Genomic DNA, 15,174 nt, shown 5'->3' with positions numbered 1-15,174 from the left:
AAAAGATATGAACATACATTTCACTGAAGAGGAAACAAGCAAACAAGCACATGAAAAGATGTTCAACATTCATTTGCTTCACTAGATGCAAATTAAGACCATGATGAGGTATCACTACACACTTATTACAATAGCTAAAATAAAAGACATAGTGACAACACCAAATGGTAACGAGGATGCAGAGAAACTGAACACCTCATTAAGTGCTGCTGGGAAGGTAAAATCTTACAGTCACTCTGGAAAGCAGTTTGGTAGTTTCTTATAAAACTAAACAATGCAATGACCATACAATTCAACAATTACACTTCAGAGAAATTAAAATTTATGCCCATCCAGTAGCTTGTACATAATTGTTCATAGCAGCTTTACTTGTAATAGCCAATAGCTGGAAATAATCAATATGTCCTACCATAAGTGAATGCTCAAACTGTGGTACATCCATCCTCTGGAATACTATTCAGTAATAAAAATGAACCATTGGCAGGGCACAGTGGCTCACCCTGTTATCACAGCACTTTGGGAGGTCGAGGCTGGCGGATCATGACGTCAGGAGTTCAACACCTGCCTTGCCAATACGTTGAAACCCTGTCTTTACTACCAATACAAAAATTACCCGGGCGTGGTGGAGTGCACCTGTAGTCACAGCTACTCGGGAGGCTGAGGCTGGAAAATCACTTGAACCTGGGAGGCGGAGGTTGCAGTGAGCTGAGACACTGCACTCCAGCCTGGGCGACAGAGTGAGACTCTGTCTCAACAACAACAACAACAACAACAACAACAACAACAACAACAATCAACTGTTGACACACAAATATCAATATCTTGGAGGAATCTCCATGGAATTATGCTGAGTGAAATAAGCCCATAAAACGTTATATACTATAAGGTTTCACTTGTATAGCATTGTAGAAAAGACAAAATTGTGGAAATGAAAAACAGTAGAATAAGGGATAGCATTGCGGTGATGAAAATGTACTGTACCTTTTTTCCCCCCCCGGAGAGGGATTCTCACTCTGTCACCTAGGCTGTAGTGCAGAGGCACGCTCTCGGGCTTACTGCAACCTCTGCCTCCCGGGTTTGAGCTGTTCTCCTGTCTCAGCCTCCCATGTACCTGGGGCTACAGGCAGGTGCCACCATGCCCGGCTAATTTTTGTATTTTTAGTAGAGATGGGGTTTCTCCATGTTGGCCAGGCTGGTCTCAAACTCCTGACCTCAAGTGATCTGCCCACCTCGGCCTCCCAAAGTACTGGGATTACAAGCATGAACCACTACAGCTGGCCATGTTCTGTATTTTTTTTTATTTTCTGAAATATAAGCTTTGTTTAAAATGTAAAGAAATATTAAAAATAAACATTGTTTTTTACAAATTATAATCAAGCACTCAAAACAATTTAGGAATGTTAAACACTAATTCTTATTCAAAATAATGACATCCATAGAATATATCCTGGTGTTGGCCAGTATAAAGTTTACTTAATATTAGCATTTTATAGGCCGGGCGCAGTGGCTCACGACTGTAATCCCAACACTTTGGGAGGTTGAGGCGGACGGATCACGAGGTCAGGAGATTGAGACCATCCTGGCTAACACGGTGAAACCTCATCTCTACTAAAGATACAAAAAATTAGCCAGGCGTTGTGGTGGGCACCTGTAGTCCCAGCTACTGGGGAGGCTGAGGCAGGAGAATGGCGTGAACCCAGGAGGTGGAGCTTGCAATGAGCCGAGATCGAGCCACTGCATTCCAGCCTGGGCGACAGAGCGAGACTCTGTCTCAAAACAAAAACAAAAACAAAAACTAAAGAAAACAAAAAAGCTAGTATTTTATATATGCTCAACCACTGATCCTTCCTAAAATTCAATGATATCAATGATTTGACTTTATGAGGTGAAGCCTTTTATGTAATACACTAGAGATAACTTTTTCAAATACAAAACCTTTACACCAGCAAGGAAATTATGAAAACATATATAAAGTATACTGAAGGGTGTGATTTAAAGGCTGTCTATATATATAGATGCATTTCACCTTAGAAAGTACACATGCACATCAAAACACTTCCACTGAATATAGATGCCATTACATTCTCTTACGTTACAAAGCAAATGGCAGGTTCATAAACCTTGTTCTATTATGTATCAACTGAAAAAACATACATTCCACAAAAAGGTTTTGAAGATACATGGGAGTGGAATGTGCCCGCATTAAAAGCAGAGCTTTTACAGGACCACCTGTCTCCGGCAGGCTCCCAGGGACCACTGAAAACACCTGCTAACCTCAGCATGACAAGATGGTCTTGTTAATGATTTCACTGGACTCTTGAATCTCATCCTGCTTGACCACCAGCAGAGGTGAAACCTGATGATGTCACCATGGGTGGGCTTGGCCAGAAGTCCATAAACTCGAAGTCGTAGACACACCTTCCAAGCATCACAGTCATTGTTTTCTTTAACAGCAATAGCATTTAATAATTCTTTTCCTCCCAGGCACAGTGTCTCACAACACTTTGGGAGGCCAAGGCAGGTGGATCACCTGAGGTCAGGAGTTTGAGACCAGCCTGGCCAACATGGCGAAACCCTGTCTCTAATAAAAATACAAAAATTAGCCAGACATAGTGGTGTGTGCCTGTAATCCCAGCTACTCAAGAGGCTGAGGCAGAAAAATCGCTAGAACCCAGGAGGCAGAGGTTGCAGTGAGCCAAGATTGCACCATTGCAATCCATCCTGGGCAACCAGAGTGAACCTCTGACTCACAAAAAAAAAAAAAAAAAAAAAAAAAAAAAAAAAAAAAGAATTGTGTTCGTCTTATGGCAGTTACAACATCAGAAGGTAGCTTCATGGGTTCATTTCTCAAGATAATACCCATTTTTTTCCTGCATTTTCAGCAAGATTTTCTTCTTCTAAAACCTCGAGGGCTGCAATGGCCATTCGGCAGCCTAGTGGATTGCCACCATATGTGGACCCATGTTCCCCTGGCTTAATGGTCAGCATTATGCCATTGTCCCACAGCACTGCAGACACAGAGTATCAGCCCCCAGAAAGGGCCTTTCCAAGGAGGCTATATCAGGTCTGACTTTTCATGATCAACAGCCAGCCATCTACCGGTTCTGGCCAGTCCTATCTGTATTTCATCAGCAATGAACAGAACCAAGCTGGGAGCATGAGATGGGTTGAGGGTAAGTAAAAAATATCACCAAGCTCACTGTTCTTATGGAGATTCAGCTGGTCTTCCTTCCTTCCTCCCTCTCTCCCTCCCTCCCTCCTTTCTTTTTTCTTTCTTTTCTTTCTTCTCTCTCTCTCTTTCTCTCTTTCTTTCTTTCTCTTTTTTCAGTCTTGCTCTGTCACCCAAGCTAGAGTGCAGTGCTGTGATCTCAGCTCAATGCAACCTCCATTTCCCGGAATCAAATTATTGAGTGAGCCCAGGAGGTCAAGACCAGCCTGGGAAAAATAGCAAAAGGCAGGGTGGTGCATGCCTGTAGTCCCCAGGCCGAGGCGGGAGGATCACTTGAGCCCAGGAGGTAGAGACCAGCCTGGACAACATAGCAAAATTGTCTCTAATAGAAAAATTAAAAATATTAGTAGGGGTAGGGTGGTGTGAGCCTGTAGTCCCAAGGCCGAGGTGGGAGGATTGCTTGAGCCCAGGAGGTCGAGGGCAGCCTGGCCAACATAGCGAAACCCCATTTCTACTAACAACAAGAACAACAACAAAAAAGCATGGGTGGGGTGGCTCACCCCTGTAGTTCCCAGGCCAAGGTGGGAGGATTGCTTGAGCCCAGGAGGTCGATACCAGCCTGGCCAACAAAGCAAAAGCCTGTCTCTCCTAAAAAATGAATGAATGAATGAATGAATGAATAAATAAATAAATAAAAATGAGCAAGGCAGAATGACACACGCCTGTAGTCCTAAGGCCGAGGTGGAAGCATCATTTGAGCCCAAGAGATTGAGGCCAGCCTGGGTAACATAGCGAAACCTGGTTTCTACTAACATGAAACAAAACAAAACAAAAAATTGCTTGGGCAGGGTGGTGCATGCCTGTAGTCCTGAGGCCAAGGCGGGAGGATCCCTTGAGCACAGGAGCTTGATGCCGGCCTGGCCAACATAGCGAAACCTGGTTTCTACTACTAAAAAAAAAAAAAAAAAAAAAAAAAGCGTGGGCAGGGTGGTGAATGCCCTTAGTCCTGAGGCCGAGGTGGGAGGATGGGATGGTTCACGCCTGTAGTCCTGAGACTGAGGCGGGAGGATTGGCCAAGGCAGATGTAACCAATACCACAATCACATCCCATGAGTAAATACATTTTCCTCTCTCCAGGGCTACAGGTAAAGGATGGTAATTGTGCACACCACACTTAGATTCCCTTTCAAAAATGTAATCAGAGGTTGGAGAGCCTTGGACTGTTTTCTGAGTTGCAACAGATATAGAAGCCACTGAAGGATGAACGCCACAACTAAGTACAGCAAACCTCCGCAAATGTGCTAGTTTGGAAAACACTGTCTTTCAAGCAGAAAAATCACAGATGACTATTTTTTTCTTCCCACGGTTCAGACTAGAATACAGATTTTTAACCCAAGATCCAGGGACGGTCTTCAGAGAGATCAAAATCTCCTGACGACTCCTGAGGACCAACCACTTTGTCGCAGTGGTGACAAAGTGTGGCTGGAGGATGAGACATTATTGTGCAATGTCACTGCCCAAGGATGATGGACCAATCAGGGCAGTTAGTGAACTCCATCTGGCCAATCAGAGGTCAGAGTAGTAGGCGGAATAAGCGAAGCTGATGTGGCTTCTATCAGTCCAGGCTCCAGGGGCAGAACCTGCTCAAAGTGGGGGTGGAGACTCTCATTTTCCCGCCAAAAGCATCCCCTGGGATTGGCTACTTTCAGTTCAGAGTACGCATGCTCTGACTTTCTCTCTCTTTCGTTTCTTCCACACTTAGAGTACGCACGCTCTGATTCTCTCGATTCTTCCAAAATCAGAGTAAGCATGCACTGATTTTCTTTTTTCATTCTTCCTACCCCTCCCCTCCTCCGTGGTGCGTTTGTTATCTAGTTTTAATAAGGAGTGTATATGAAGCAGGTCGCCATCTCAAATCCTTCCTGTCAGTTTCTAACTTTTTCAGGTATGGGATTTTTCCTAAGAACTCCACAGTAACTTAAGAAATTTGGGCTGGGTGTGGTGGCTTATGCTTGTAATCCCTGCACGTTTGGAAGCCACAGCTGGTGGATCGCTTGAACCCACGAGGCGGAGGTTGCAGTGAGCCCTGATCACGCCAGTGTACCCCAGCCTGTCAACAGAGCGAGACCCTGTCTGGAAAAAAAAAAAAAAAAAAAAAGAAAGAAAAAGCTCACTAAAATCTTTCATGCTGGGCTGATGTGATCCTCTCGCCCAGGCCTTGGGACCACCGGGGCGCACCACCCGGCTTCTGCTAATTTTTTTTTTTTTTTTAGTAGAGATGGTTTCACTGTGTTTGCGGGCCTGGTCTCAAGCTCCTGGGCTCAGGCGATCCACCACCTTGGCCTTCCAAAGTGCTGGAATGGTACAGACCTGCTCCCCAACCTCCGGCTAACTTTTTGTATTTTTTGTAGATATGGGAGTTTTGCTATGTTTCCCAGCCCGGTCTCGACCTCCTGGGCTCAAGCGATCTGCACACCTCGGCCTCCCAAAGTGCTGGGATTACAGGCGTGAGCCACTGCGCCTGGCTGATTGATGCATCTTGAAATGCCCCACATTCTCTCTAAGTGATGGTGGGGTCTTATAGTCTCAGAAATTCCAGCTCTCTTCCTTCTAATAATTTACAAATCACCCAGTAATAGCCTCTAAACACGTTCATTACAGTGATGCTCATTTCTCTTCAACAGAACAGAACCCCCCCATCCCTCTGCCTGATCAAATCCATCACCAGAGATACCATGTTATCTCTGGGACTCACTTCCCATCCTTTATTTATTGAGTGGGGGTGTCAGAATGTCCCCACTGAATAAAATTACACAGTCACGTCCCTGCCTCCCCAACAAGGGTCTGTACATCTTTCAGGGTAAGCCTAGTCACAGGGAAACTACTAACAACAGTAGCCAAACTCCTCCCAAAGACTCAAGGCTGCCTTGCCCATAAGAAACCTGTCATTCCCCAATCAATACTTCTCCCAGAGACCCTTGGCTCCCTGTTTTCATCTGACTTCTCCCCATGTTCTTACTCAGGGACAGATAAGTCCCGGATGGAGAAATGCAGCACCTGATTCCAGGTGACTGAGTGTGGCCGGCCTTCACTGATTTCTCCCTCCACAGGACCAAAGGTCCTGCGGCTGGAAAGACTCAGGCAGTTTCTCTTGCAGGTCATACTGCTCCCGGTACCATGAACGGAGACGACGCCTTTGCAAGGAGACCTAGGGTTGGTGCTCAAATACCAGAGAAGATACAAAAGGTGAGGGGACCTGGAGGGGGCAGAGTAGTGGCCCAGGGGACAGTGTGGGGTGACTAGGTTTCTGAGGAGGGGAGGACAGAGATACTGGGGACAAGGAGCAGGGACTTGGAGGAGATCTGGACCCTTGTGAGTTTCCCATCCTTGCTCTGTTGTCACCTAGCATCCCTGGAGACAAGTCTGTGACCATGCACTACATTTGGTGAATTTCAATTCATTCTGGAAGGTGGGAAGAGAGCCAACCAGCAGCATTAAAGCCCTACTATGTGGCAGAGGAGAAGCTAGGGAAGGTCCCCCATGTTCTGTCAGTTAGCCACGGCATCAGCCAGGATGGTATATCATCCCTACTTCCGAGATCCAGCACACAGGAAGTGGCTCAATCTGAATGGCAGACATGCCTAGCTGAGTCACTGCCAAAATTTCTTTTTTTTTTTTTTCTAGCCCTTTGACGATATTGCCCAATACTTCTCTAAGAAAGAGTGGGAAAAGATGAAAGCCTCGGAGAAAATCATCTATGTGTACATGAAGAGAAAGTATGAGGCCATGACTAAACTAGGTAACAGAAAGTTCTAGGTACAGACAAGTCTGGGGACATATGAGAGTCCCTTTTCCTGCTTTGCCTACTTCTTAGGCTGCAGAAAGTACCTCACATTTTCCTTTTGTGCAGGGAAAATCGCAAGGCAGCTTCTGGGTGCTCTGCTCTTCTGTATTCTGTCAGGGCCGAGGGCAGGGACTGGCCACAGTGGAGCTCGTACCTGGATCCTGCACGTTTCTCTCCCATGGGCGTCTTTTCTGATGAGCCCAATGGTCTCTGTGGCATCCCGGCAACTCCCTCCATCCCCACCCCACACACACTGACCCTACCTTCTGTCGGCATGTCTCTTTCTTTTTCTTTTTATTCTTTTTTGAGTCAGAGTCTCAGTCTGTCACCTAGGCTAGAGTGCAGTAGTGCAATCACAGCTCACTGCAGCCTCGAATTCCTGGCCTCAAGCAATCCTCCAGCCTCAGCCTCCCAAAGTGCTGGTACGACAGACATGAGCCACCGTGCCAGGCCTAAGCTTGTCTCTTAAGGAATAAACATTTTGCTTCTTTCTAGGTTTCAAGGTCACCCTCCCACCTTTCATGCGTAATAAACGGGCCACAGACTTCCAGGGGAATGATTCTGATAATGACCGTAACCATGGGAATCAGGGTGAGTAGATGGGAAGGGGCTGGAAAGGGTCTCCTAAAGTCCAACTGCTTTTCAGCTCAGCTACCTGGGAAAGATCCTCAGACATTTGTTCCCTCATACACAGCAGGGCTGAGCGAAAAAAAAAAAAATGCATACAGAAAGTTAACTACAGAGGCCATTCATGTAAAATTTTAAAACATGCAAAACAAGAATATTTATTTTTATGGAAAATAAGTAAGTAGTAAATGTATACAAGCATGAATGTGAATAAAAAGACATCAAATTAAGGTGACTGGCTATAAGTGGAGAAGGAGGGGGGACAGAGATTCGTGAGTGCTGCACAGACAGCTTCAGTTGTGACTTGTTGATAGTGTGTTTTGTTTGTTTTTGTTTTTGAGATGGAGTTTCGCTCTTGTCGCCCAGGCTAGAGTGCAATAAGGCAATCTCAGCTCACTCCAAATTTCACCTCCCGGGTTCAAGTGATTCTCCTGCCTCAGCCTCCGGAGTAGCTGAGGTTACAGGCGCCCGCCCCCACACCCAGCTAATTTTTAAATTTTTGGTAGAGGCGGAGTTTCACCATATTGACCAGGCTGGTCTCAAACTTCCTGACCTCAGGTGATCCACCTGATTCAGCTTCCCAAAGTGCTGGGAATACAAGTGTGAGCTACCACTCCTGGTCTGTTTGTAGTATTTCTAATATTCTGAATTAATAAATCAGACCTAACATAGCTGTGGGGTAATGTTGAGATCTGACTGGCCTCAATATTATTCCCCATACTTTTCTGTGTGTTTGAAATATTTCGTTTTTAAAGGACATATTGTTCTTCCTAAGCACTGTTAATGAATCAAAGGACAGTTAAGAAAATGTTACAAGTAAAAAAAAAAAAAAAAGAAAGCAAATGTTAAAACTGTAGATCTGCAAAATCTCCCCGAGTTTGTTTCATTAACAGCATGTAGGTATTGGATAGGTATCTTAGTAGTAAGGGTGATGAACACATTATGTAAAAAAGGTTGCTGTTTCTCTGTATTTTATCAAAACCAAATAGTCTTCTCATTCCCAAAGAACCCTGATTCTTTGTGATGAGCTCAGAGATGAGTTTGAAAGAGTGATCCCTCATCCAACACACAGAAAGCTTTCCCACTTATCAGTGAGGAGAGATAACATGGGGTGATAAAACGACAGGTTATTGGGTAGAAATCTTTGTGCATTTCAGGAATATAAAGGGGACATATGTATTTACCTGCTCTTCTGCTCTGAAAACACAGTTATAAGACAAGGTCAGAATGTCCAAACTGTCTTCAATAGACCTATTACTCCCCAACTAAACAGGCCAGATTCTACCATCTCCCACAATCACTATAAGAGGTCTGAAAATCCAGTGCTTGAGTATCTGCCAAGTTTCTGACATTAAAGGAGTGTCTTTATACTGAAAATATTTCAGAGCCACTGGACTAAATCATCCATGGTTCATCACACGTTTAAGAGCTTAATTGACATACTATAAGATTCACCCATTTCAAGTGTACAATGATTTTCAGTTGTTGCACATCTTGAGTGAATACAGTTCAGATTCCCAAATAATCCATTAAGTTATTTGGGAAAAAGTGAAAGATATGTAATGGAAGAAGATGAGACTGTGATGGGGTTTAACCCCCATTTGATAAACCATGAGATGGAAAATTCTGAACTGATGCCACAGATAAATGCACCAACCAGGACTAAACATAATTCAGAAGCAAATCTCACATAACTCCTCAACAATGAGTAGACTGAAAACCCTCTGCTGCAGAATGCACTCATGCAACAGAAGTGTCTCTAGAGTTTGGAAATCTTTACCAACCAAGAAAAATTCTGATGTATTCTCTTTCAGTTGAACGTCCTCAGATGACTTTCAGCATGCTCCAGGGAATCTTCCCAAAGGTGAGTATCTCTCAGATCTAAAGGACCAGAGAACCTTTGTCCCTCCACAGATGCAAACACTGGTAAGAGTGGGAGAATATCAAAAATGCCCTCGTTGCCTCCTTCCCCCCATGTCTATCACAACACCTGATGTAGCACCGACAGCTTGATAATACTAAGAGTTGTGATCCTTAATACTTCTTTTGTTTTCATAGTGATGCCAGATACTATTTTAAGCAGTTCACATGGATTCATTTATTTAATCCTTAAGAAGACCTCTATGACGTTTCTATTATTATCTCCAAATAATAAAGAGTCACATACTTCGATTGTCATCCCTATAAAAGCCATGTGACTTGGCGCAAATCTTCTAAGTCCTCTCAGCTCCAGATTCCTGGTCCATGAAATGGAAGTAAAGAATCATAGCTCATGTTATAGATCCTAGTTATCAGCAACATAATAATAAAATGAGGCTGTAGTGGTACAGAGATGTTAATGAATGTTCCTGAGGCACAGTGGCAGTGGTAGTCTAATCCAGAGCTCCAAACCATTTAAAGCTCATTCATGTTTGCATTTTTTAATGACGTTTGGATGCTGCTCACTAGGACTTTACCTCATAGCACCTGCTGGAGCTTCCATTGAGACACTCACTCTCGTAACAGGAAGGACCAGCTGGTCTCTGCTGTGTTACTGGGGCCATCTGCGTGGCTTAGGAATCGCTTTGACTGTTGGCCCCTCCCTACTGTGAGCTCCTTGAGGGCCTTGTCTGTACCTGGGGCATCCGGGAAGCCCCCATCCCAGCCCGGTGATCCCTCGGAGGCCCCTAAATGAGTGACCCCACAACTGCAGATTCAACTCTGGGTTAGAGGGTATAGGGATCTGGGAGTTGGGTGGCCAGTGTGTAGACTGAATTCAAAGAAGGATCATGAAAGGTATTAATTGTTATTATTACTACATTTAAACAGTGTTTACAAGCTCAGAGAGGACTTTCCCGTAGCCTATTTTACATGTGTTGTTCACTATTTCATAAGTGAGGAAGCTGAATAAAATGTAGCTTAAGAACCAGGCACGGTGGCTCAAGACTACAATCCCAGCACTTTGGGAGGCCGAGGTGGGCGGATCACGAGGTCAAGAGATCAAGACCATCCTGCCCAATATGATGAAACCATGTCTCTACTAAAAATACAAAACTTAGCGGGGTGTGGTAGTGCCTGCCTGTAGTCTCAGCTACTCTGGAGGCTGAGGCAGGAGAATCGCTTAAACGTGGGGGTCAGATGTTGCAGTGAGCTGATCATGCCACTGCACCCCAGCCTGGCAACAGAGCATGACTCCGTCTTAGAAAAAAAAAAAAAAAAAAAAAAAAGAAAGAAAAAAAAAGTAGCTTAAGGTTGTTGGTCAGTGACATATCCCAATGCAAGCAGAATTGGTATGGGTGCCACCTCACTGAATTCCACATTCAATGTTGGTGCCTCTGTGGGGTGGTATGCCATATCTGGTACTGCTTTCTTTGCTGCTTAGATTAATTTCAGCAAACCATTTCTTTCCTTCTCCCTTTCCTGTATTCATCTCCCCACACTATCTTTCCCAGCAGTTTTTTGTCCCTTCTCTATGTTTTTACATTTACTCTCCCAGCAACTGTCGACAAGCTTATATGGGATCCCTTGTATTTTATAGAAGCTCTTCCTTTTGTAGACCTTGTGAATTCTTAGAATGCTATTCTTCTCCAAATCTTCTGTATATGACACTCTCAATTACATGGAGAATTTTGCTGTTTGCAAGAATGTCAGTCCTAAAAGAGTGTGAAGATAAGCATTCTATCCCTGGAAACCATATTCACATAGGCCATTCCTTTCCCATCTAACCTCCCAGGTTTCTTCTAATTTAGGCCTGTGTAACTCTCCCAGTGTTGTTGAGAGCATTGATTAAGTTAATGCATGTGAAAATGCTTTGTAAGCTCAAAAGCACTATAGAAATGTCACTGATACTGTTTATCTGTGACCTTCCCATTATAAAGATCACGCCCAAGAAGCCAGCAGAGGAAGGAAATGATTCGAAGGGAGTGCCAGAAGCATCTGGCCCACAGAACGATGGGAAACAGTTGTGCCCCCCGGGAAAACCAAGTACCTCTGAGAAGATTAACGCGACATCTGGTAAGAGGAAGCAATTCGGGAACAACCCCTGTGGCTTCCCTGGCTATGTTCAGGTGTGTGGACTGGGTGTGCGGCATGGATCCCAGACAAGCCTGGGTCCAGGTTGGGCTGAGGAGCTCGCCCAGCTCCAGATGAGATGTTAGACATGACTTCCAGAGACAGACTTGAGTTGTCACCCATAGAAAAAACCACGTGACTTGGGGCAAGTCTTTCAGATTTTCTCAGCTCCAGATACCTAGTCCATAAGATGGAAATAATCATAGTTCATCAGTTGTTTGGAGGCATTAAATTAAATCTAGAAGACCTGATGATGTGAAAGGTGCTCAAGCAATTCTATCTGTGATTACCTGGGATCATATCATACTCAGCTCAATGCCTGATACCCAATATAGATGTACTTCAGAGATATTGGAGGTTTGGTTCCAGACCACTGCAATAAAGTGAGTCACAGACTTTTCTTTTTTTTTGGTTTGGTAGTGCATAAAAACATTGTTTCTACTATAGTGTAGTCTACTACAACAGCATTACGTCTAAAAGTGTATATACCTTAATTTTAAACTAATTCATTGTTAAAAATGCTAACAATCTTTTGAGTCTCCAGTGAGTCACACTCTTTTTGCTGGTTGAGGGAGGGTCTTGCCTCGGTGGTGATGGCTGCTGACTGATCAAGGTGGCAGTTGCTGAAGCTTGGAGTGTCTGTGGCAGTTTCTTAAAAGAACACAACAATGAAATTTGCCACATAGATTAGCTCTCCCTTTCATGAAGTATTTCTCTGTAGTATGTGATGCTATTGGATAACATTTTACCCACAGTAGAACTTCTTTCAAAGTTGGAATCAATCCTCTGTAGCTATGAAAGTCCTGTATGGCATCACCTTCCAATGGAAGGCTATTTTATCTATATTGAAAATCTGTTGTTTAGTGTAGCCACCTTTCTCATCAGTGATCTTAGCTAGATCTTCTGGATAACTTGCTGAAGCTTCTCCATCAGAGTTTGCTGCTTCACCTTGCACTTTTATGTTATGGAGACGGCTTCTTTCCTTAAACCTCACGAACCAACCTCTGCTAGCTTCACACGTGTCTCCTGCTGCTTCTTAACCTCTCTCAATTTTCACGGACTTAAAGAGAGTTTGGGTCTTGTTCTGAATTAGACTTTGGCTTAAGAGAATGTTGTGGCTGGTTTCATCTTCTATCCTGACCACTCAGACTTCCTCTATTTCAGCAGTAAGGCTGTTTTGCTTGGTTATTTGTGTGTTCACTGGAATATTAGTATTACTATTTCCTTCAAGAACGTTTCCTTTGCATTATATGCTACTATTTCCTTCAAGAACTTTTCCTTTGCATTCACAGCTTGGCTGTTTGGTGCAAGAGGCCGAGCTTTCAGCCTGTCTTGGCTTTCAGCATGCTTTCCTTACTAAACTTAGCCATTTCTAGCTTCTGATTTAAAGTGAGAGACATGCAACTCTTCCTTTCACTTGAACATTTAGGGGCCATTGTAGGGTTGTTCGTTGTCCTAATTTCAGTATTCCTGTGTCTCAGGAAATAGGGAGGTCCAAGAAAAGGAAGAGAGACGTGGTACAGCTCACTGGTGGAGCAGTCAGAACACACACAACATTGGTCGATTAAGTTTATCATCATCTATGGGTGCAGTTCCTGTTACCCCCAAAACTATTACAAACAAGAGGGTGACTATAGTCAATAATAACTTAATTGTACATTAAAAAAAAACTAAAAGAGTGTAAATGGATTGTTTGTAACACAAGGATAAATGGTTGAGGGGATGAATATTCGATTTTCCATGATGCGATTATTATGCATGGCATGCCTGTATCTGCATCTCATGTACCCCATAAGTATATACACCTACTGTGGACCCACAAAAATAAAAAACAAAAATTATTTTAAAAGACTAAAAAACAGTAAAAGCAATTGCAGTAATAATATCAAAGCTCACTGATGACAGATCACCATAATAGATATTATAATAATGGAAAAGTGTAAAATTGGTGAGAATTTCCAAAAAAAATTGAAGCATCTGTGAAGCATTATGAAAATGAGGTGCGATAAAACAAGGTGTGCCTGTGTGGCCTTAATAAATATGTGCTGAATTAAAGAAGGTATGGGTGAATGTTCCTGTAAGTGAAGAGGTTGGGAATCTAAGCCTGACAAGGGAAGGAGCCAGAAGCTAAAACTTTAATTGGCATTTGGCCTGTATTGGTGTGGGTCTAAGATTTCAGCCTCTCTAAGCCAGAGAATGTGAAAAACTGGATAAAGAAGGCCCATGGGCACTTGGGAGGAAGGAGGCATCTCTTTTTTTTGAGTAAACAGAGCCTAACACTCTCCAGCCTACCCAACCCTCACTTTCCAACTCTTCTCCATCATAGGACTCAAAAGGGGGAAACATGCCTGGACCCACAGACTGTGTGAGAGAAAGCAGCTGGCGATTTATGAAGAGATCAGCGACCCTTAGGAAGATGACGAGTAACTTCGTAAGTGAACTTTCGGCTCATTCCCCACATCCCTGCAGATGTGCTATTCTGTTATGGTACTGGTATCCCATCTTATCACTTGTCCCCCAAATCATTCCCTTCTCATAATTTTCTAGGATATAGCATTGAGGCTGAATGATGAGATTCCCCATGCTCTTTCTACTCCCTACCCTGTATATCCAGGGATGCTCCCTACCCAGGATGCTGTGGGATCCCAAACCCGAGGTCAGCCGTGATACACGGGCCACACCTTCCTCTAGCCTAGGAATGGATAAATCAAGTGAGGAGGTCACTGTGCCATGAGCAGATGGTTCACTTCCAGGAACAGTGGAAGGCATGTGCAGGTCCTGAGGTAGGGCAGAATCGGAGTGTGCAGGGTCTGCAGGTTAGGAGGACTTGAGATTGAGTTGTCACGCGGTGGGAACTCATTGCCACTTACTTTCCTTCTCTCTTCTTGCCTCAGCCTCAGGGATATGACACATGCCCGTGATGAGAAGCAGACCTTGGTGACCTTTCACGAACATGGGCATGGCGGCGGACCCCTTGTCATCAGGTGTATAGCAAGTGAAAGCAAGTGTTCACAACAGTGAAAAGTTGAGTGTCATTTTTCTTAGTGTGCCAAGCATTCTATGTTAGCATTTCCATTGTAGTTTCTTGCAGTGTGCCATTCTGTTAGATATTAGCATTATCACTGATCAGCAAGACATACTTAATGCATATTTCAGTTTGTGTATCCATGCATCTACCTTAGAAAACAAGTATTGTCAGGTATTCTCTGCATAGAACAGCACTACCCTCCTCTCTCACCAGATGTGACTACTGAGGGTAGTTCTGAGTGTTTAATTTCAGATTTTTTCTTCTACATTTACACACCACACACACACACATACACACACACACACACACCAAGAACCACTATAAGTATCTCCCGTCTGCTTTTCCCATTGCCGTGCATCCTGCTCAAGCCCCGCTCACTCCATTTCCTGTTCAGCATGTACTCCCCTCATCCGATTTCCCTTTATCAAGTCACTGACAGTTAATAAACATTTGCAA

The 15,174-nt window shown here is 43.9% G+C and overlaps 1 protein-coding gene and 1 pseudogene across 4 annotated transcripts; one reads left to right on the top strand and one right to left on the bottom strand.

The window, feature by feature from the left end:
* LOC104681169 overlaps positions 1-6,331 on the bottom strand; it is a 22,928-nt pseudogene extending 16,597 nt beyond the window's left edge.
* Positions 4,862-15,174, top strand: LOC104681162 (protein SSX7). Of its 4 annotated transcripts, XM_010387382.2 has the most exons (8): positions 4,862-4,972; positions 6,327-6,415; positions 6,854-6,968; positions 7,509-7,604; positions 9,455-9,504; positions 11,498-11,633; positions 14,017-14,121; positions 14,585-15,174. In XM_010387382.2, the coding sequence occupies exons 2-7, from the start codon at positions 6,347-6,349 to the stop codon at positions 14,100-14,102; spliced, it is 552 nt and encodes a 183-aa protein (XP_010385684.2). In that variant the 5' UTR covers positions 4,862-4,972; positions 6,327-6,346; the 3' UTR covers positions 14,103-14,121; positions 14,585-15,174. The 4 variants fall into 4 exon arrangements, with proteins under 4 accessions (XP_010385684.2, XP_030790591.1, XP_030790593.1 ...); XM_030934731.1 differs by lacking the exons at positions 4,862-4,972; positions 14,585-15,174 and adding an exon at positions 13,172-13,249 and having other exon boundaries at positions 6,333-6,415; positions 14,017-14,102; XM_030934733.1 differs by lacking the exons at positions 4,862-4,972; positions 11,498-11,633 and having other exon boundaries at positions 6,333-6,415; positions 14,585-14,611.

This window comes from Rhinopithecus roxellana, chromosome 7 (genome assembly GCF_007565055.1).
Source record: "Rhinopithecus roxellana isolate Shanxi Qingling chromosome 7, ASM756505v1, whole genome shotgun sequence".
Taxonomy (NCBI): domain Eukaryota; kingdom Metazoa; phylum Chordata; class Mammalia; order Primates; family Cercopithecidae; genus Rhinopithecus; species Rhinopithecus roxellana.
The sequence above is the reverse complement of the archived record's forward strand: the minus strand, read 5'-3'. Positions and strand labels throughout refer to the sequence as shown.